The following is a 20,955-nucleotide window of genomic DNA, read 5'->3' on the forward strand; positions in this document are numbered from 1 at the left end:
CTGCGAAAAGTTCCATTATGTAAATTTTTTCCCCCATTTTAATCGGAACTTCCGGTAATTTTTTTCACCATGGTTTCCGCCCCTCCAACGCCATGGGCGTTTCCAAACAAAAGACAACAGAGGGCACTTCAGAATGGGAGGTCAGTCAAACTTTGTTACTGCTGTTTTGTTTGATGTGAAGTATTAATATGATCTCATGATAACGTTAGTCATTTCACTTTGTAAAGTGTGCATTATAGGATCCATATACACGCTGCTGCTCACAAACTTGAACTGGTTCGACTAGTTTGGCTTCGACGACAGTTGTCGTTGCTCGATTGCGGTGTCTTAAAGTCTACTCTGCTTAATGTTGCATTTCAAAAGCTCTATAACAAGCTGATATTGTACTTCTGAACTTATAAGTCGGTTTGTTGGCTAAAAGTCGTACAAAATAACCCTCAAAGTATGTTTGACAGTCTTGCATTCCCCGTGTCTTTGCTCAAGGTAATATTATTCATGAGGTTGCGACATCTTCTGGCCGAAATGTGCACTGCATTAATAGAATGGATTATTTAAAGTCCCCATGAAATCAAGTTTGAAGATTTGGGGCTTTTAGGATGAATATTTTAGCCTTACTGTTCTCTATAAGCTAGTGTCCTCCAAAAAGAATGACAAAGTTCACATTTTAAGATATAAGCATTCAAAACGTACAGTCTCTCACTTCCGCCAATATGAATCAATGATTTTTGCAGATCACTCTGCACTTCAGCTTCTTATAAAGTTTTCTTTCCAATCAAATGCTCTCTGGAATCTAATGTATCTCGCCCCCTACATTATAAATTGACGCTGAAGCTGCGGCTAAAATCTGTCTCTTCTTCACAAATTTAGCCTACTATTTTCTACTGAATGGCACATAGTGCACTATATAGGGGATAAGGAGCGATTCAGACAGTGTAAGCATGCTTTCCATTGGGGCGAATGAAGTCTGGTTTCACGTTAGTCTCACTCGAACCACTGCAGCTCTGGTCCAGAGACATGATAGTACAGAGCGCATCGTATAACACAAAACATATCAGACCCATTTGAATTCTTCACAGAATGCTGTATTTTAAAGCAATATGGAGGAGAAACGTTTAGAAGAAACTGTGGCTGTACCAAGCTCAACGGCTCTGGCCGAGCTGTAATACAAACTAAACACTATTGGCTATTTTATAAAAGGGGAGGAGCCTTTCAACATGTCCCACACTATCTTCCTGTTTCAGTAGAAATTACGTCAACACATTGAATAATACTGCGCGTTTCAAGGCACTTCAGTTGGCCTTTAAAGGATTAGTTCATCCAGCTATTTTTTTTTGTAATTTACTTACGCTCATGTTGTTTTAAACCTGTATGACTTTATTCTTTGTAAATGACAGAGAGCTTCCATGAACAGCTGCGAATAGACAGCTGGTTCCTGAAATCGGACCGACGTCTTGATACAGAACTGGTGGATAAACTCATCCTGCAGCTGAACCGAATCTATCCACAGATCCTGACTGACAAGGAGGCCTCCAAAGTAAGAGCTCCACCTTCAGTAATACAGAGAAACTGTCCAGTTGTCTTTTTGGGAATATCTGTAATATAACTTATTTTTCCAATAATGATTTTTCCAAACGTTAGTTCAGGGATTTGGATGTTCCCACCTGCATCAGGCTGGCGGAGCTGCTGTCTTCTCTACAGGAGAAAGGAGAAGAGGCATGTCGAGAGTTTTACCGCGCACTTCACCTCCACGTGGAAGACGTTTACTTCAGCTTACCCACGCGCCTCCGACTCAGAGGTTTGGCAGAATCATAATTTTCCACTCATAACCACGTCATTCTTTTGAGGATATTCAGTTGGTTTTGCCACGCATATAATTTCTTATTCGCAGTGGTTGTAGAAATGTATTTAAGCCTGTTATTAAGCCTCTGGTGCTACACACTCACACACTCCTCTCGGTCAAAAGAGGCCAAACACCTCAAATGTACCTTTTTTTGAGTTTTATGTAATATATTTTTGTTAAATAAGATTTTTTATTTGATATTTTGAGGTAGTTATGTGGTAAGTAATATTAATGCATAATTATGATCCATTTGTTTCTACAATCTTTACAATACAATGAATCTATATGATTTAAAATAAATAAATAATAGTAATTCAATTAACCCCTACATTTTTTTCAGTAATGTGCCTGATTTCTCTGTATTTTCATATATTAATAAATTTCCCATTAATTTCTTTGGTGGTCACTTTTTAACCATGGGTAGTAAAAGTGTCACTTTTTTTATTAAGGACCATTTAACCTTTTCCAATCATGTCCACAATTTTTGTGTGTGTGTTTTCACACAGCACGTGCCATAATAGTCACCAAGTAAAAAATCTAAACTTCTGCAAAAGTGACCAAAGAGCACTAGAGGGTTAAACTTGATTTGTCGCTCAAGTTTCTATTCCTTTTTGTAGAGTCTGGTGATCCAGTCAACCCAATCCCGATTCCCATAGAAAGACACGTATTAAATGACCACAGTAAGTGAGCTTTTTCTTTGACCACACACTAGTAAACGCACACAATTTACATAAGTGATGTTCCATCATGCTTTTTTTGTCATTGCACAGGTCCGTTTTTCTTCCTCAGTTGTTTCAGTGTGGCTGTAGGAGCAGCTCTGCTGTATTACTATGGTGGTAAGTGCACAAACTTGTTAATATCTTCATACCCACATCAACAAATCCATTCCCTAGACTGAAAGCGCTCTATGTTTTTATCTGCAGAGTTCAAGCAGGTGTCGGGCTCCAGCAGCGCTCTGGGTCTGGCTGCGATGGGTCTCAGTAGAAAAGTGCGAGACGTTCTCATCTGGTACACAGAAGATGGAAAATAATGGATTGTTTGCTGCCTTAAAAAAAAATAATTCAAAAATACTCAAATATCCATGTCAAACATATATAAAAAAAAATGTTTTAATTCAGGTAAAAAAAAAAAAAATTTTTACATACTATGTATATACAGAAATTATTGCCATGAGGCAAAATTCCAAAGATTTAACTTTAAGGTTTCGTGCCTAAATATGGAATCTCTTGTTACAATTTTAAATATAACAATATAGTGATTTATATAACTACATACAGTTATGCATTTGAAATAATAGCCATTTACATGCCATAAGAAGGGCTGGAACTCATTACTATTAAACAAACTCTCTTACACTAAAGTATTCAGTTGGGCCCTGTCCCAAATGGCACCCTAAGCACTCGCGGTCTTCCTTTGAGTAAAAATTGAGCAAAAGTGCGCATCGAGGGCGCAAATCGACCGCACAGGGGGGCGTTCGCAAGCACCCTTCTGAGAGCTAAAATTACAAATGGGACACCCTACGGACTCAACGGACACGTTCACGTGGCAGCCATTGTAAGTCCACAAGACCGAAAGTGCATATGAAGTGTGCCATTTGGGCCTTGAAGTTAACATGCAGAGCTGCTGTTAATGATGCAACCCTTATTTTGTTTGTGCATTTGTTGTTAAAAACAGACCTCAAACTCATTTCTATATTATGTATAGTCAATACCTTTCAATTATATTAGTAAAGTGTCGACACAAAGGGGTCCACATTTCCAAATTCACTACACTATTTAGTATATACAAAACTGGATAAACATGACGAATCATATAGATCAACATGTCCGAATATTTTGACACGTACGACACTAAAGACTACAGGTAAATCTGATCCACTGAGTATTGGGAGCTTGTTACTTTGTAATAAATTTTTTGGGGGTGAGGTTAAAACATATTTTATTTGAGCATGTTTATATAGCTTACTTTTATACTGACAGCAGGTTTGCACTGGTTTGTGTACCGGTACTAATCATTGATATTATCAACTTGTGGCCTTGTTTCTGCAGTGCGATTGTACGACAACTGTTTTGTAAATCTTATTTGAAACTGATAGTTTCAGCCTTGAAACATTCACAATAGTTAACTGAGAAACTGTATTTTTTTGTCAGGGTTTAATAAAACTTTTATTGTGTATTTGGAGATTAATTTTATTTTTATGTCTTGATATACCAAAACAAACACCCGTGGACAGAGTAAATGTTTGGCCCTTTAATACAGCAGCATCAAAAAGGTCAGAGTGCAATATGAACATGGAGGCAACTGTAAGTAGCTCTACCCTTGATCTCGCCACTGTAATAATCACTAAATGCGCTTTTGTTTAATGATTTGGTTTTCTTTTATGACACAATCCTGTTATCTAAAAATGAAAAAAAAACATCTTTGGTCATTTATTCAGATGATATCCATATAAAATGTACAAAAAGTTCAAGAAATATACAAACATCGGATCGTGAATAATCACAACAAATATGAAAACACTAAACAAAATGACACTTTTGACAGAAAAGGACATTGTAGATCCTAGTCAGTAGAGGGCGCTCTTATACAGTCAATGCAAACAGACAACATGCATTAGGCTACAAATTGAACAACAAAGCTACAGTTATGTTTTTTTTTTTGGGTGACTAATAAAAGAAAATGTGCTATATTTAAGATAATTTATATTCACGTGTAGTGAAGGTACTGATTTTTGTGAGAAAAGAAAATATCCTTTCTGGCCAATCCATAGATTAATAATCAGCTTGAACAGCAAGTACCTTGTTTTCTGACTTTTCTGACCTCTTAAGCAATTTATCCATACTTTTTTATTCATGCAGCAAGGCCTCTAAAGTAAAAACAAACCCAAACGTGCAGTGCGAGAGAGTTGCAATGTGTTAAATGCATACATCTCCCCACAGACCGCTAGTACAGTGACTGGGGGTGACTATCAGATAGGCAGTGTGAAGGTCACATGAGGTGTTTTCTGTTCATTTCAGGCTGGAAGGGATCACATGGACCATTGTTTGCCTGTTATTTGGGACTTAACATGTCAGAAGGTAATGATTCTATTAGAATTTGTGTTCCAATTGTATCATTACTGTGCATTATGTAATTAAACAATTACCCATATAACAATTATATGTAATTGCAATTTTTTTATTACATTGGTTTTCATCAGTTATATTATCTAACCTGTTATCGCCTAATTTTTGGGACTAAAAACAAAGTTTCTTCATGTAGAACACAAGGCATATTTACATAAGAGGCACATTATTTCATGACTACATTTATTTTTTGATAATAAATGTCCAACTGTATATACCTGTAGGAAACCCTGACCAGCATCGCCTGTTAAGATTGTTTCTCATCTGGTCTTTGGACGCCAAATGCTGTGATGAACACATTTACCACTACGATGATAAACACGAGAGCTGTGACGATGTTCTCCAGAAGATTCAGTATGAAGTGTTTACTTGAGTCATTCAGATTCCACTTCACTGCAGAACAAAAGAAATAACAGGAGCTCATTATGTATTTCAGAACTTTTACATAAAAGAAAAGGTTATTAAACTGATTTAACAGCTTCTTAAATTAAAATGAAAGGTCAAATTCGGGATCAGAACATGATAATTATATGGTGTCAAAATCTACAACATCACACACTTTACTCACTGCCTAAGTTCAAAAAGAACCTTCATGATTACTGTAAAACCTTCAATATTAAAAATAAACCCTATTTTACCCCAATTACAAGATGATGGATTCCAGTGTAAAGCACAGAGTTGCGTTTAAGGAAATACCAGACAGTTAATGATTGCTAGAAACAGAGGCTGGTTGATGTTTAAGTGGAAAAAAGAGGAAGGAATAGTTCTCAAATGATGTCCGAATCTCTTTCTCCAACTGATGATCAGAATGATTCATCTGCTTTTACTCACTATGTGGACAAAAATAAAAGTGAAAGTAAAAGCATTCCTAATGGGAAACACCTAAATGTTCAGGACTGACTTTTACCACCTGATACAAGCATCATGTAAGGGTTAATGCCCGACGAGGTGTCCATTGTCAGGTATTAATGGACGACGGCGAGGCGTGAACCGTCCGACGCGCAGTGGAGGCCACTGTCCTTGGCCGAAGTCCATTAATGCCTGACAATGGACACCTCGAAGGGCATTAATCCGCTTATACCATGTTTACTTGCCAAATAGCACATTTTTAAAACATTAGTTTATATTTTAATTAGTTTTACAATTGAAATCTAACAGAATTAGAACTCCTTTACTAGGTGTCCTACATCACTTATTAATGGACACCCTGCAGCCAATCAGAATCGAGTAGCCTATTCACCCAGACCATGGTATAAGAAATACTAACCTAATTATTACAACCTTTCTGCTACCTATACTAGTACTATTTTATCGGCTTTATTATATAAGTTGATTATGCCGTACTATATGTATACTGTGCACATGAAATGCTATGTATTCAATGAAACTGACTGACTGTAATCTCCTTTTAGACATTGCTATTTGATCAAATGGCCAAATGTTAGGAAAAGTTCACCCGAAACCCTGTATCACTTTTCTTCTTAGAAATAGTCATTTTTAGCAAGATTTTCATTGAATAATGACTTAATTTTCAATATTTTCCTCACACAAAGTTATCAACTGATAAAAAAAAAAACTTGGAATATAGTGTCTACATTGTACTGAGAAATTGTATCATGTTTTCGTGTTTCTTTTTGTCCTTTTTTTTTAGAGCTTAACACTTCCTATTTATGGAGGAGAGACTGAGAGCATGAACATTCCTCAGAACGTCTCTTGTGTGTTCATACAAAGTCATGTGGGTTTGGAACAACATGAGAGCGAGTAAATTTACACACAAAAAGAAATATTTGCATACTGCTTTACATACTACACAACCAGTTTAAAAAGGTTTCATTTAAATGGTTTCGTGTGTGTGTGTGTGTGTGTGTGTGTCCGTGTGCGTGTATATATACTGTATATATATGGAAGGTATATGTATGATTAGATATCTTATGGAAGGTGGATATCTAATCATGTATTAATGAATTCTTGTCTCTATGTTTTGGGTTCTCTGTTTGGAAGAGCTTCTCTCACCTATGAAGATGAGCAAGACCCCCACTATGATCTGCAGGATGAGGGAGAGGCTGATGAGGCTGATGAGAGGGGTGTAGAAGGAGAACGAGGGTCCCAGCTCCACGACGGTCTTCAGCTGGGATGCGTTGGCCATCAGCAGGGCTACATCCAGCATGCTCTCCGCTGCACTCTTCTTATTGGCGTAATGGTTCATGTTAATCGGGTTGTTCCTTGACCTGCGGCCCTGCTGAGGAGGACGCTGAACACAACCATGAAAACCCACACATGACGTTACTTATAAACAGACAAGGTAATGAGTACATGAGCATCATGCAATGTTTACAGAGGTAGATGGGGGAAATAATCTGTGCAAACTGTTATTTTAGAATCATTTTTATACTAGTATAGATTTGCTAATATTTTCAATTGGCTTATATTTTTATATATTCAGTTTTCATTAACTAAGTTAGTTAAATTTGTATTTGTTTTTTAATATTAATAATAATTTATCTAATTTTATTTCAGTTTTTGTTCAGTTTTAGTGTTTATTTATTTCCATTTTAAGTTTATTTGCAGTAATTCTATTGCTTCAACGTAAACTTATTTCAGTTCTCTGGCATGCAAGACAACATTTCTCATTTTAATTTACTTTAGGTTTTTCATTCAAATATTTATAATTTATTTCAGCTTTTTTATTTTTATAATACATTTTTATTAAATATTTTATTTAATAATGATAATCCTGTTCGCAAACAGTTCAAAATGATTTACCCAAGTTGGGAAAGGATCCTTTTATGGAACAAAAAACATATTTTATGGTTTAAGTTAGTAAACATTATCATCAACTTATGTTGTTTATATTGTTCTCTGATTCAAGAGTTAGGTTTGATAAAGCAACATGATGCCCCTCCTTGAGTAGATCACCGTATACTTAAATCGATTATGGTTGTTGGAGACTTATAATTTCTATAGAATTTGACTTATGTGTTTTTCCCATCTATTCATCAGATGAATTGGTGTAATGGGTCGTCTATGTTCACATTTCTCAGTTTCAGAAGGAACTGAAAGTCAGTTGTTTTTTTCTTTCTTTAGGATATGAGAGGTTTGAGGCATGTGTTAAAGGAAGGGGTGAGTTAGTTGACCCTGACATGATTTCCTTCCTTCTGTTTTAAACACAAGTCTATGGGATATTGAGAATCACTGGTAGGGTTACAGAAACCTCTGTACCACAGAAACTTTTCAAATGTCAAATTAATTCCATAAAGCTTTCATTCCAGTAAAATGTTCTATTTATGACTGACTGTTTCTTTAAATGAAAGCGTAAGAATTCTTATCCAGTTAAAGCTGCTTTTTGTTAGATTAGAAATCCTCTCGGTGATGTTCAACAACTGCACTGTGAAGCATTAGAGTCACTGGACAAACTGGTCACATTAACAGGATATAAATACCGGCACAAGATTTGCAAAAGTCCTACTATTAAGCAAGACATGAGAGGCCTTGCAATACAGTTATTTTGCCATCGGTCAGGGCCGTTCTTAGAAACAACACAAAGGCACAAAGTACCTAAAACTTCCTTAAGTTGGCAGTAAACCCAATCTATTTTGTAAATGCATGTTATAGATTCTATTGGGAACGATTCATCCATGTTAATTTATATATACTGTATAGTCATGTGAAAATGAAAGAACAGTTAGGACATCCTGTTGAATTCTATGGTTTTACATATTAGGACATAATAAAAAAATCATTTGGTCCTTGGCAGGTCTTAAAATTAGGTAAATACAACCTCAGATGAACAACACCAACACATGACATATGACATCGTGTCATTATTTATTTAACAGAAACTAGGCCAAAATGGAGAAGCCATGGATGACAAACTAAGTACAGCCTTCCACAGGAATTAAGAGAGTAAGTAGCAGTCAGAAATGATATTAGAATGATCTTAGAGAAGCAATTGTTGCTGCCGCCATCAAGCTAGGAAGGGTTATACGGCCATTTCCAAACTATTTGAAGTCCATCATTCTACAGTGAGGAAGATAATTCAAGACAGTTGCTAATCTTCCCAGGAGTGGATGTTCCAGCAAATTCACCCCAAGGTCAGACCGTGCAATGCTCCCAGAAATCGCAAGAAAAACAAACAAACAAACAAGAATTAGGCTACATCCCAGACTCTACATGCCTCATGTTAAATGGTAAAGTTCATGACAGTAGGCCTACAATTAAAAAATACTGGACAAGTAGGCCTATGGCATGTTTGGAAGGGTTGCCAGGAGAAGGCCTCTTCTCTCTGAAGAGAACATGGCAGCACAGCTTAGGTTTGCAAAGTTGCATCTCAACAACGTCCTTTGGACAGACGAGACCAAAGTGGAAATGTTTGTCAGTAATGCACAGCGCCACGTTTGGCAAAAACCCAACACAGCATATCAGCACAAACACCTCAAACCAACGGTCTAGCACGGTGGCGGAGGGCTGAGGATTTGGGCTTAATATAATATACAACTGGTCATGTGATCTGTGAGATTTACCTTTCTGAGAACACTAAGAGGAAAAGCTCTGTATGCCTCTCGCTAATGCGGCTCTGTGAACACAAAAGCATTATTCTTCTCTATTATGGTGAAGGAGAGGTCAGGCTACAGGTGTGAGCCTGCTCTTCTGTGCATTTGGTGTCACATTATTACGTCTGCTTTGTGTTACTTGACTCTAACCAGCTGGTAAGCAGACTTGCGTCTTCAGTGTTAACAAAAATATATGAACTCCCCCAGACTACTAAGTTTATGAAATGTCAAAAAAAAAATCAACATTGGTGGATACCCAAATGTTGTCCAGGCTCTTAGGTGGAGTGCTGGACAGGTGTTGACTTTGGGAGGGGTTCAGTCTAGCTGCCCAACAGAAGGACACTTGTGACCACTGGGAGCGCAAAGAAAGTAGAAACTCCCTCTTTCCATGAACCCCTGAACACTCAGAAGCTGACACACAGGGCTTGACATTAACCTTTTTTTTCTGCTCACCAGCCCTAGTGGTTTTCCAAAGTTATAAGCTACTTAGGATTTTCACTGGCCACAATTTTGCCATTGATACCATAGGGAAAAACTGCAACATAGAATTTTTTTATACTATCTCATAATTTGACAGCAGGTATATTAGGCGGCTGTCACTTTAAAGGAACACTCCACTTTTTTTGGAAATAGGCTCATTTTCCAACTAGAGTTAAGCCCTAGAGTTAAACAGTTGAGTTTGACCTTTTCGAATCCATTCAGCCGATCTCCAGGTCTGGCGGTAGCCAAAGAGTTGACCAAAAAATGACCAAAGAGTTTCGATATCCAATATGACTAGGAACTATACTCCCATTTCTGCGTAATAATCAGGGAATATTATTGCGCCTGCTGGTACGGCAGCAGTTCCCAGATTATTACGCAGAAATGGGAGTATAGTTCCTAGTCATATTGGATATCGAAACTCTTTGGTCATTTTTTGGAGAGAGATGCTAACGGTCTAATCAGATTCAATGATCTATGCTAAGCTATGCTAAAAGTGTTACCGCCAGACCCGGAGATCGGCTGAATGGTTTCGAAAACGGTAAAACGTACTCGGTTACTAACGTAACCTCGGTTCTCTCTAGAAGAGGGAACGAGTACTGCGTCGAAGAACGCTACGGGAAAGATATTTCTTTGTCGAGATTGAAGCCTAAAATTAATCCTTAATTTTGTAATAATGTAAAACGCTTTTCTGAAGCATACAACCTAGGCGGAGCAATACAGCTCACCCATTGGCTGCTCTGCCAGAAAAGCACAGCCTATGCGAGGCCAGGACGCTGACCAATGAGGGCGCTTCGCGCCCTTCTGCGTCACCTCCCGCCCAAACAGGCGTGGCCTAGGCCTATAAATACGAGCATAGCTGTCTAACACGCCGATTTTCGTCAATGAAGCGACGCAGCGCGGACACGCACGGCCATGAGACGCAGTACTCGTTCCCTCTTCTAGAGAGAACCGAGGTTACGTTAGTAACCGAGTACGTTCTCTTACGTAGAGTTCTCTCGTACTGCGTCGAAGAACGCTACGGGAACCCCATGTAAAACGCCGTGCGTGCTCTTGGACCGACACAGACACCTAAGGGCGCGCGCGCCCTGGTATACAAGTGCCTACCCCAAGAAGTATAGGGAGAGCGGCTAAATTAGCATCATCCCTTATAGTAGTGCCTCTTAAGGCATAATAGCATATATATGTAAATATAGATATATATGAGGGGTAATAGCATGCTCATGGGACACATTGTCAGTGAGTGATGCTAAACATTGAAGTGACCTGGGCCGCAGCGTGGGGCAGGAACACTTATACACATTAAACATTGAAGTGACCTGGGCCGCATCGCGGGGCAGAAACACTTATACATATTAACATTGAAGTGACCTGGGCCGCAGCGCGGGGCAGGACACTAATACATAGTCTTCTAGACCGAGAGCAGTTTAGCCTGCAACGCAGGAACCTCTAGGTTATAGAACCTAATAAATGTAGACGGGGAGGCCCAGCCTGCCGTCATACAGATATCTTGTAACGAGATTCCGCTATACCAAGCCCATGAAGAGGCCATGCCTCTCGTGGAATGTGCTCTGATGCCCAAAGGGCATTCCAAACCTCTAGATGCGTAGGCTAGCGCAATGGCGTCCACTACCCATCGAGACAGACTCTGTTTCGTCGCGGCTCGCCCCTTGGAGCGTCCGCTGAACGAAACAAAGAGCTGCTCCGTCTGTCGAAAAACAGCGGAGCGGGACACATAAGCTCTTAATGCCCTGACCGGGCAAAGGGGGCTATTTCCGTCCTCTGAAGCCGGCAGAGCCGACAGGGAGATGACCTGAGCCCTGAACGGTGTGTTGAGGGACTTAGGCACGTACCCATGCTTCGGTTTCAATACGACTACAGAGTCGTTTGGCCCGAACTCCATACAAGAAGCTCTCACTAAGAGCGCTTGCAAGTCTCCCACACGCTTCACTGAAGCGAGAGCCAAAAGAAACACGGTCTTGAAAGACGATGTTTCATGTCAACTGAGTGAATAGGCTCGAAAGGGGCCCCTTTCATAGCGTTCAACACTGTAGAAAGGTCCCAAACGGGGACTGAGGGGGGCCTTGGGGGGTTTAACCTCCTGGCGCCTCTAAGGAAACGGACCACCAGGTCGTTCCTGCCTAGTGAACGGCCAAGCGTTGGATTAACGAACGCTGATATGGCAGCCACATAGACTTTGAGCGTGGATGGGGTTCTTCCCTTATCCAATAGCTCTTGCAAGAAGGAGAGAATCTCCGGTTCTCCACACTGAAGTGGTGACAGACCTTGATCTGAACACCATCCAGAGAACACCGACCATTTGGAAGCGTAGAGCCGTCTAGTAGACGGAGCCCTAGCTTGCTCGATCGTGTCTAACACTCCTCTTGGGAGGTTAGCGGGTACCCGTTTATGGCCCATACGTGTAGGGACCAAAGCTCGGGGTGAGGATGCAGGATCGCGCCCTTGGCCTGTGAGAGGAGGTCTCTCCTCACTGGAATCGGCCACGGGGCAGTACTTTTTAGTCGCATCAAAGCTGGGAACCAGGTCTGATTCGTCCAGTATGGAGCAACCAGTAGTACCGAGCATCCGCTCTCCTTGATACGCTCCAGCACTTGAGGCAGGAGTGAGACAGGAGGAAAGGCATAGAGCGGACGGCGGGGCCAGACTCTGGCCAGCGCGTTCGCGCTCTTCGAAAAGAATTCTGGGCAGTGAGCGTTCTCCTGGTTTGCAAACAGGTCTATTTCCGCTCTGCCGAACCTTTTCCACAGCAGACGCACTGTCTGTGTGTGTAGGGACCACTCTCTCGTAGGAACATTGTTCCGTGAGAGTCTGTCCGGGCCTACGTTCAAGTGGCCTGGCACGTGTGTTGCTCTTAACGAGCGCAGGTTGTGCTGGGCCCACACCAGTATGCGTTCCGCTAACCTGAATAGGTTTCGGGACCTCAGGCCACCCTGGTGGTTTATGTAGGCTACTACCGACACGTTGTCCGAGCGGACCAGGACGTGGTGTCCTTTTATCCGGGGACAGAAACGCCTCAGCGCAAAGTCCACCGCCATCATTTCCAGGCAGTTTATGTGCGGTAGTTTGGCTCGCTCTGCCCATTGGCCAAAGAGCGGTCTGCCGTCGAGCAGTGCTCCCCAGCCTGAGGTGGACGCGTCCGCGGACACCACCCTCAGGCTCGAGGAAGTCCCCAGGCTTACACCTGACCGGTACCAGTCTGACGCTCTCCATGGTGTCAGGGCTGAAATGCATTCCTGAGTGACCTTGAGGCGATAACGACCGTGTAACCATGCTCGGCGCGGTACGCGCGTTCTCAACCAGAACTGTAGTGGGCGCATGCGCAGCAGGCCCAACTGCAGCACTGTAGAGGCTGAGGCCATGAGGCCCAGCATTTTCTGAAACCTCCTGAGCGGCACTATGTGGCCGCTGCGGAAGGATTTCGCCATTTGCAGGGTATTTCGCCTGCGCTGTGATGACAGGCGTGCTGTCATAGACAGTGAGTTCAGATCCAGTCCTAAAAAGGAGATCCTTTGACTGGGAAACAGTGAACTTTTCTCCCAATTGACTCTCAGACCTAAGCACTCGAGGTGATCGAGTATTAGTGTCTTGTGGTGAGCGAGTTCTGACGGAGATTGAGCTAGAATCAGCCAATCGTCCAAATAGTTCAGAATTCGAACGCCTCGGAGTCTCAGGGGTGCCAGCGCCGCGTCCATGCACACTGTAAATGTACGAGGTGCTAGGGATAGGCCGAATGGCAGGACTGTGTACTGATATGCCCGGCCCTCGAAGGCGAATCTCAAAAATCGCCTGTGACGTGACGCAATTTGTATGTGAAAATACGCGTCTTTCAGATCTATCGCCATAAACCAGTCTCCTCGGCGAATTTGCGCGAGGATTTTTCTGGTCGTGAGCATTCTGAACTTCCGCTTTGTTAGCGTTTTGTTCAGACGCCTTAGATCTAAAATGGGTCTGAGACCCCCGTCTTTCTTCGGTACCAGGAAATATCTGCTGTACAGACCCCCTTCGCTCTGAGCTTGAGATAAAGGCTCTATGGCCCCTTTGCTCAATAGCTTCGCTATTTCGGCTCGAAGTAGATGTGCTACTTCTGTTTTTACCGTGGTTTCGACTTTTCCCGTGAAACGGGGAGGGCGTCGATGAAACTGTAGCGAATAGCCTCTTTTTATAGTCTCTAGCACCCATTCTGAGACCCCGGGAAGTCTTTCCCATGCATGTGCACGTGTGACTAGGGGTTGAATGTAATCTGGGCCCTGGTCGCGAAATGGCGGCGACACGAGAGCAACCGTGTGCTGTAACATGGACGCCGTGGCGTCTGAGGCGGGGGACATGTTTAACACAGTATGCGTCCCGCGCGCGCTCTGTTCTCTGAGTTGAGAGAGAGCACGCGGGGCGAGCCCTACGGGGCTCGTTATGTTTGTGAATAAACGTGGGCGCTTGGTGGCGGGCACATTTATAACACCGGGGACACTGTGTTTGTGTACTGACTGACCGTTCGTTAGTTTCGTTTTTACAGAAACCGCGGAACGTGCAGTGTGTAGTGGTTGTGGGCACTGGATAGTGGGCACGCTCACTACATGTAAAGCACAACCGGCATGAGCCGATTTTATGTGTGCAAACCCTGTGTTGAACGGGGCTGTGCTTGCACGGGTTGAAAAACCGGGCTCTGGTCGCGAAATGGCGGCGACACGAGAGCAGTCGTGTGCTGTAACATGGGCGCCATTGCAGCGTGATGCGGGGGCGCGCTTAATCGAGCGGGCAGCCCGCGCGCGCTCTCAGCTCTCTCAGCTGAGAGAGAGAGCGCGCGGTGCGAGCCCCGTACGGCTCGGCATGTTTGAGAATAAATGTGGGTGCGTGAACGCGGGTACATTTATAGCACTGGGAAGTACTGTCTATTAGAACTGACTGACCGTGCATTGGTTTCGTTTCATAGAAACCGTGTGACATGTAGTTTGTAGTGATTGTGGGCGCTTGAAAACGGGCACGCTCACTACATATAATGCACAATCGAAATGAGTCGATTTATGTGTGCAAACCCTGTATGTGTAGGGCTGTGCTTGTGTGTACGAATGGGCACTAGGTCGTGGGCATTACGGATACACACATTACATCATCGGCTGTGGCCGGGACACCGTGTAGCACAGAGAGTACTGTCTATCAGAACCGACTGACCGTGCATTCGTTTCGTTTTTACAGAAACCACGGGACATGCAGTGTGTAGTGATTGTGGGCACTGAAAAGCGGGCACGTTCACTAACTTACATGTGAAGCACAACCGACACGGGTCGATTTTATGTGTGCAAGCCCTGTATTGTGTAGGGCTGTGCTTGTGTGTACGAATGGGCACTAGGTCGTGGGCATTACGGATACACACATTACACCATCGGCCGTGGCCGGGACACCAGAAAATACATTTTCAGATTTACCTGGGGCGTCGTGTGCAGGCAAACGGGCATTGATGCCGATTTGGTGACTGCAAAATACACTGGCACGGTCGCGAATGTTGGGACTGTGCGAGCGAGACATTTTAGTGAAATCCGGCCGCGGCGGGATTTTAACACTGTAGCTTTCCTCGAAGCAGAAATGCGCATCCTGGCTGAAAACGGGGCTTTCCGGGACTCCGCGATTTCCTCGTGAATTCAGGAAGAAAAAGGCGCGGGTCGTGAGGACGGTAACGTACGTTCCTCTGCAGAAAAGCAGCCATCCAGCCGGTAAGCGCATCGATGCTGATCTTTCTCCGTCGACGCTCACGAGCGGCGGGGGAGGGGAGATCCTCGGAGCTCGCCCATCCCTCGCTACCCGAAGCGAGGAGAGAACAGCAGTCGTCCTTCACAGACACGGCTTCATCTTCCTCATCCATGACGGACGCGGCGGCACACAGCGGCCCTTGTCCGTCGGTCAGAGAGTCGAGCGAAGCGGGCGGAGAAGCTAGCGGCAGCAGCGGCGAGCATCTCGTGGTGAAGGGAGGTTCCGGGCTCCGCTGAGCACGGCGCTTTTCACGGCGCGGCACTACAGCGGGCGGAAAAGGGTGCAGCTTCAGTAAATGAACGCCAGGCGAGTCCGCAGAGTCACCGTAGGCATCAAATCACAGTGATGGCAGCCGCCATCGACGAGAGCTGAAGCTGCGTGATACTCACAGGCAGGAAACACAAGCACGTGGTCCCCGTCGCTGAGCGGGGCTCTACACGAGCCACAGGAGGTGCGAGACATCTTGAAAAAGACGCTCGGCTCTTTTAGTGTGGAAAAACTGTGTGACGCGACGGCGAACACACACACAAAACACACACACATAATGTAAAGGATATTCCACGCCGGAGAAGCGCAGCAGGGAACGGCGGCTGAAGGCGGCGATGACCAGCGGCTTCAGGTAAGAGGCGCGTCCTGCTGAGGTGCTTGTTCCAAACGGCTGTGGCGGCTCGAATCCAATCCAACGATGCGTGCAGCTTCGTGAATTTAAGAAAATCGGCGTGTTAGACAGCTATGCTCGTATTTATAGGCCTAGGCCACGCCTGTTTGGGCGGGAGGTGACGCAGAAGGGCGCGAAGCGCCCTCATTGGTCAGCGTCCTGGCCTCGCATAGGCTGTGCTTTTCTGGCAGAGCAGCCAATGGGTTAGCTGTATTGCTCCGCCTAGGTTGTATGCTTCAGAAAAGCGTTTTACATTATTACAAAATTAAGGATTAATTTTAGGCTTCAATCTCGACAAAGAAATATCTTTCCCGTAGCGTTCTTCGACGCAGTACGAGAGAACTCTACGTAAGAGAACTCAACTGTTTAACTCTAGGGGAGTTGGAAAATGAGCCTATTTCCAAAAAAAGTGGAGTATTCCTTTAAGACCTGACGCACGTATCCATTATACTGTTACAAGTGTTTCCTTTCTCAACTGTTAATGTTCACTTAAAACATAACTGACCGTGTTTGCATGGATACTCATCAAGACCACCATTTTTACATTATTTTGAGTGTATTTGACTGTTTAAGCACAATAAGCAGCGAAAAAATAATTAAATTTAGGAATGAGAGGCGACTTTATGTGCACGCACTTTGGGTGTGATCACAAAATCTGTGAGAATGAGTAAAATTATGCTCAAAACACGCAATCCCACGCCGAAATTCAAGCTGTAACAGCAACAATATTCATCCAGAGCAAATTAAACGAGTGAGTGAGGGGAGGCGGGTTTATGTGTAACTCTCAGTCGGAGAGATGATAAGAGTGAGAAAGTGCAGCTGGTATCGTGTATCTGTTCTGTGGGAAATGAGAATTGAAAGTGTTTCAGATATTTCAATATCGAAAAATTTATATTTTTGACAACACTACATTGCACTTACTGGTAGTTTATTATTTCAGATGCCTTTTTAAAAGACTACAATTAAAGTGTGCAGTGACTGCGCTACACGCCACTGCTGAAATCCACCGCGTTTGGCGGGTTGGTGGGTGTTAATGTCAAGCCCTGCTGACACGTACAACACCCTTCCTAAGAAAACTGAACCAGTTATCTAAATGTAACAGCCTGGGGTCTCTTCCTCTTTCTCTGTCCTGCTATGGATCTTGCAGCTCTATTAAAAAACAAAATGTTATGTAAGCTGCTGGAGATGACAGAAAAGTTATACACGCTACACTTAAATTAAACAATTGCATACACATAAATAAAGCTATCATAAACATAAAGACATGGCAACCCCGGCAGATTATAACTGAACAGTTCAGCACTTTTCAAAGCCCTGTTCATAATGTTAATATATATCGCCATAATATATATATATTAATTCTGTAATTATTATTAAAAAAGAAAACTCAGCTGAGGTGTTAAACCGTGCATATATTTTAATTAAGGTAGCAGTCCAAAGTAAATTATTGCAGTTACCACATGTACTTTATTTTTTTATCTTGTTTTTCCAGACTGTGTTTAGAACCACTTCACTGTCTCAGCTTGCTTAAAACTGCACAGCTGCCGTTACAATGTGGCAAAAACAATTTGGCAAAGTGATATGTAACTGCAATAGGAGCAAAAAACCTAGAACTACAGTACATTCACAATTATGCTTTTATCTGGTAACTGTGCTAATACCTTCATGTGTTGAATGTAATTTATTTTTTTCCTTTGCGGGTAGACTATTTATGGTTGACCATAATATTACTCAAATATTACATCATACCAAAGCAGGTGGAGGTGTCTTTTCCACTTGGCATAGAAATTAAACCCACATAGAAATCACTGCCCTTTCAGTCTGCCTAAACTCACAATGTCTTAAACATTGGTGTTGCCCACAGGAATGATGATATGTTTGATTTTGTGTGTCTCAGGATGTTTGGACACTGGTAGTAAGATGTTGCTCTGGTCATTCTAACCACTCCACCTCAGATTTCCCAGATTTTTTTTCAATGCAAACATGAATTTAAGTGTAAAAACAACACATTAAAATTCAAAGTTTAATTTAGTGAAAAGCATTAATTAATGTTAACATTAGATTAGAAAGAAACTTCTAATGAGAAATGGTGATGTCACAGCACTTAAAATACACACGTTCACTTATATATTTTACCTATTGTATCTCATGTTGATAATAATAATAAAAAAAAAAATAATAAAAAAAAAAAAACTTATATATTTTACCCTAAAATATACCCACTAAGTCTAGTAGTAGAAAGTAGGAAGTTCTAGTTCTGTTAGGAACTAGCTATATAACAAATAAATAGCCCAATATATTAAATATTGAGGGAAATTTTCACTCTCAGAATTCCGTTATCAAAACATCTCATATAGTGAGACATAAAGTTAGTTATTAAGTGACTTATGTTGAATAGGCCTAATGTTTTTTGTTGTTGTTAATATTTAGACTATTTACTTAATTTTCATGTCATGTGCAACCGGTATGGTGTGTTTGTGTAGACAACGCTGTACATTCCAATGCATTTAATACCGAGTTATGTGTCGCTCGCCTCAACTGACAGAGTTTATTAGTGTCTTTCAGAGTCTATTGTTGAGGGTTACACGGCCCGGTGATCTCATCATCAGTCTGGACGCAGCGGAACACCAGAGTAATGAATAAGAGGGTTGTTTCTCAACTTTAAACCGCTTTTGTGTCGCGTAAGTGAATACTAGTTGCCACTCACAACGTTCCGTTACTGGAAAACAAACATCCCGGACAGCGGGCAGTCGAAAGCAACCTTCGACCTGCAAGATTTACCCCCCATCCCTTCAGTTAGACTCATCCATACAATTGCATTACAGTATGGAGGATTATACTTGAAAATGTACACAAGAACAGCCTCATTCCTATAGTGACCTACAAAGAAACGCGTTCAGACTCCTCAAACTCTTCGACATACGAGTGTTATTCGGTCAATGCATTTTTTTGTCTGACCCCAGTGGATTTCATAGACACCGGTATGCTATAATAGGTTCAACTTTTATACTAACTAACATCCCATTGGCGGATGCGTTTGTTATCGATCTGTTTAGAATCACTCACCTCTCCCGAATCACCTCTGCTAACGTTAGCATCTCCATTTAACTCCATCTCTTCTGAAGCCATAATCCTTCCTTTAGTTGTATCCGTTTCTAACAGTCCGTAAATATCTGGGTTTCAGTGTGTGTGGTGCATTACTATTATGATCTCATGGAGGTTGGACAAACGACTGCCAATCGCTGCAGTAGAGCTATCCGATTCATTCTTCTGAGTCGGATCTTTTTAATTATTTTACAAGATGAGCATTTTACTAAACGTACAAAGACGTTTTCAGCTGGAAGATGTAAATTAATTTTAGCAGGGTTTAATGTAGATGCAAATTATGTTTGCTAGTTTCTATATGTTTTTGTTTTTTACAAGCAGGCCCTACTGAAAAAAACACCCAGCTCAAGGTGCATGGTCAGGCTGATAGATGGGATGGTAGTAAGACCACCCAAAACCAGCTCAGTTGGGTAGATTTTGTTGTTGTTGTTTGGGGTTTGAAGCTGGTTTCTCAGCTTGGTAGCTACATAGACACAGGATCATGGCTGCAACAAATCCTACAGCATAATATTTCAATAAACAACATTTTACTAGAAAAAATGTAATAAACAGTAATATGTGCTATATATCCTAAATGTTTAGACTACATAAAATGGCATTTCTGGTCTGGACATACATAGGGCCCATGCAGTCTTTATGTAAAAGAATGGCTGTTTAACGGTTCTTTTAAATGAATTGTTCGAAAGAACCGATTCTCATAAATGAGTCTGACTTCAAATCATTACAGTCCAGCCTCGATACTTTTGTCAACAAAGTTAGCCGCCAAACGCCCATAATCTAATACCAAAGTTCGTGCTCTTATCAGTGTAGAAATTATTATTAGTGTAATGGGCCAATTAATTGGTGGAGTCCTAATATATTTTATTAGAGATGTGTCTGTCAGACATGACGGTGTGAGCCTAAAATCACGCATTGACCTTCAGATCGTTGATTCGGTGCCAACAGATGTGCAAAAGCAGGGGGAAAAGATGTTGTCCATGTATCCGGGAACCGGACATCTGTGTTTGTGCTGCCATCTAGTGGTGGTTGAAACACAACTCACGTGTGTTTTAGCTGCATGGTGTAATTCAAGCATATTGAAAGCTCTCCTTCTTAATTAAAGGGGTAGTTCACCCAACATTTTTTAATTCTGTCATCATTTACTCACCCTAAAGTTGTACCAACCTGTATGAATTTCTTTGAAGAAGATATTTTGGATATTTTGAAGTAGGCCTATGTTTGTAACCAACTAGTTGTGGGACACCATTTACTTCTATAGCATTTTTCCCATGGAAGTCAATGGTCACTGACATTTTTCAGAACATCTTCTTTTGTGTTCAACAGAAGAAAGAAACTCGTACAGGTTTGGAACAGGGTGAGCAAATAATGAAAAAATTTTCATATTTGGGTGAACTGTCCCTTTAAGTCTACGACTTTACAAGTTCACTCTGATAA

At 42.0% G+C, this 20,955-nt stretch overlaps 2 protein-coding genes across 5 annotated transcripts; one reads left to right on the forward strand and one right to left on the reverse strand.

Moving 5' to 3' along the window:
• Window positions 1-9: 9 nt before the first annotated feature.
• card19 (caspase recruitment domain family, member 19) lies at window positions 10-4,497 on the forward strand (the record flags this gene model as incomplete). Of its 3 annotated transcripts, XR_013796027.1 has the most annotated exons (7): window positions 10-140; window positions 1,395-1,534; window positions 1,639-1,795; window positions 2,458-2,520; window positions 2,611-2,676; window positions 2,764-3,207; window positions 3,427-4,497. XR_013796027.1 is itself a non-coding variant. In XM_079598573.1 (6 exons), 6 exons carry the CDS (start codon window positions 134-136, stop codon window positions 2,868-2,870), a joined length of 540 nt encoding a protein of 179 aa, XP_079454699.1. In that variant the 3' UTR covers window positions 2,871-4,015. The 3 variants fall into 3 exon arrangements, 2 of the variants coding, with proteins under 2 accessions (XP_079454699.1, XP_079454700.1); XM_079598573.1 differs by having other exon boundaries at window positions 2,764-4,015; XM_079598574.1 differs by lacking the exon at window positions 10-140 and having other exon boundaries at window positions 1,388-1,534; window positions 2,764-4,015.
• Window positions 2,709-19,648, reverse strand: ninj1 (ninjurin 1). Of its 2 annotated transcripts, XM_079598580.1 has the most exons (4): window positions 19,483-19,641; window positions 6,979-7,216; window positions 5,184-5,358; window positions 2,709-2,845 (listed from the first exon to the last, which is right to left on the reverse strand). In XM_079598580.1, exons 1-3 carry the CDS (start codon window positions 19,543-19,545, stop codon window positions 5,213-5,215), a joined length of 447 nt encoding a protein of 148 aa, XP_079454706.1. In that variant the 5' UTR covers window positions 19,546-19,641; the 3' UTR covers window positions 2,709-2,845; window positions 5,184-5,212. The 2 variants fall into 2 exon arrangements, with proteins under 2 accessions (XP_079454706.1, XP_079454705.1); XM_079598579.1 differs by lacking the exon at window positions 2,709-2,845 and having other exon boundaries at window positions 4,515-5,358; window positions 19,483-19,648.
• Between the last annotated feature and the right edge of the window lie 1,307 nt (window positions 19,649-20,955).

This window comes from Phoxinus phoxinus, assembly GCF_949152265.1.
Source record: "Phoxinus phoxinus genome assembly, chromosome: 22".
Taxonomy (NCBI): domain Eukaryota; kingdom Metazoa; phylum Chordata; class Actinopteri; order Cypriniformes; family Leuciscidae; genus Phoxinus; species Phoxinus phoxinus.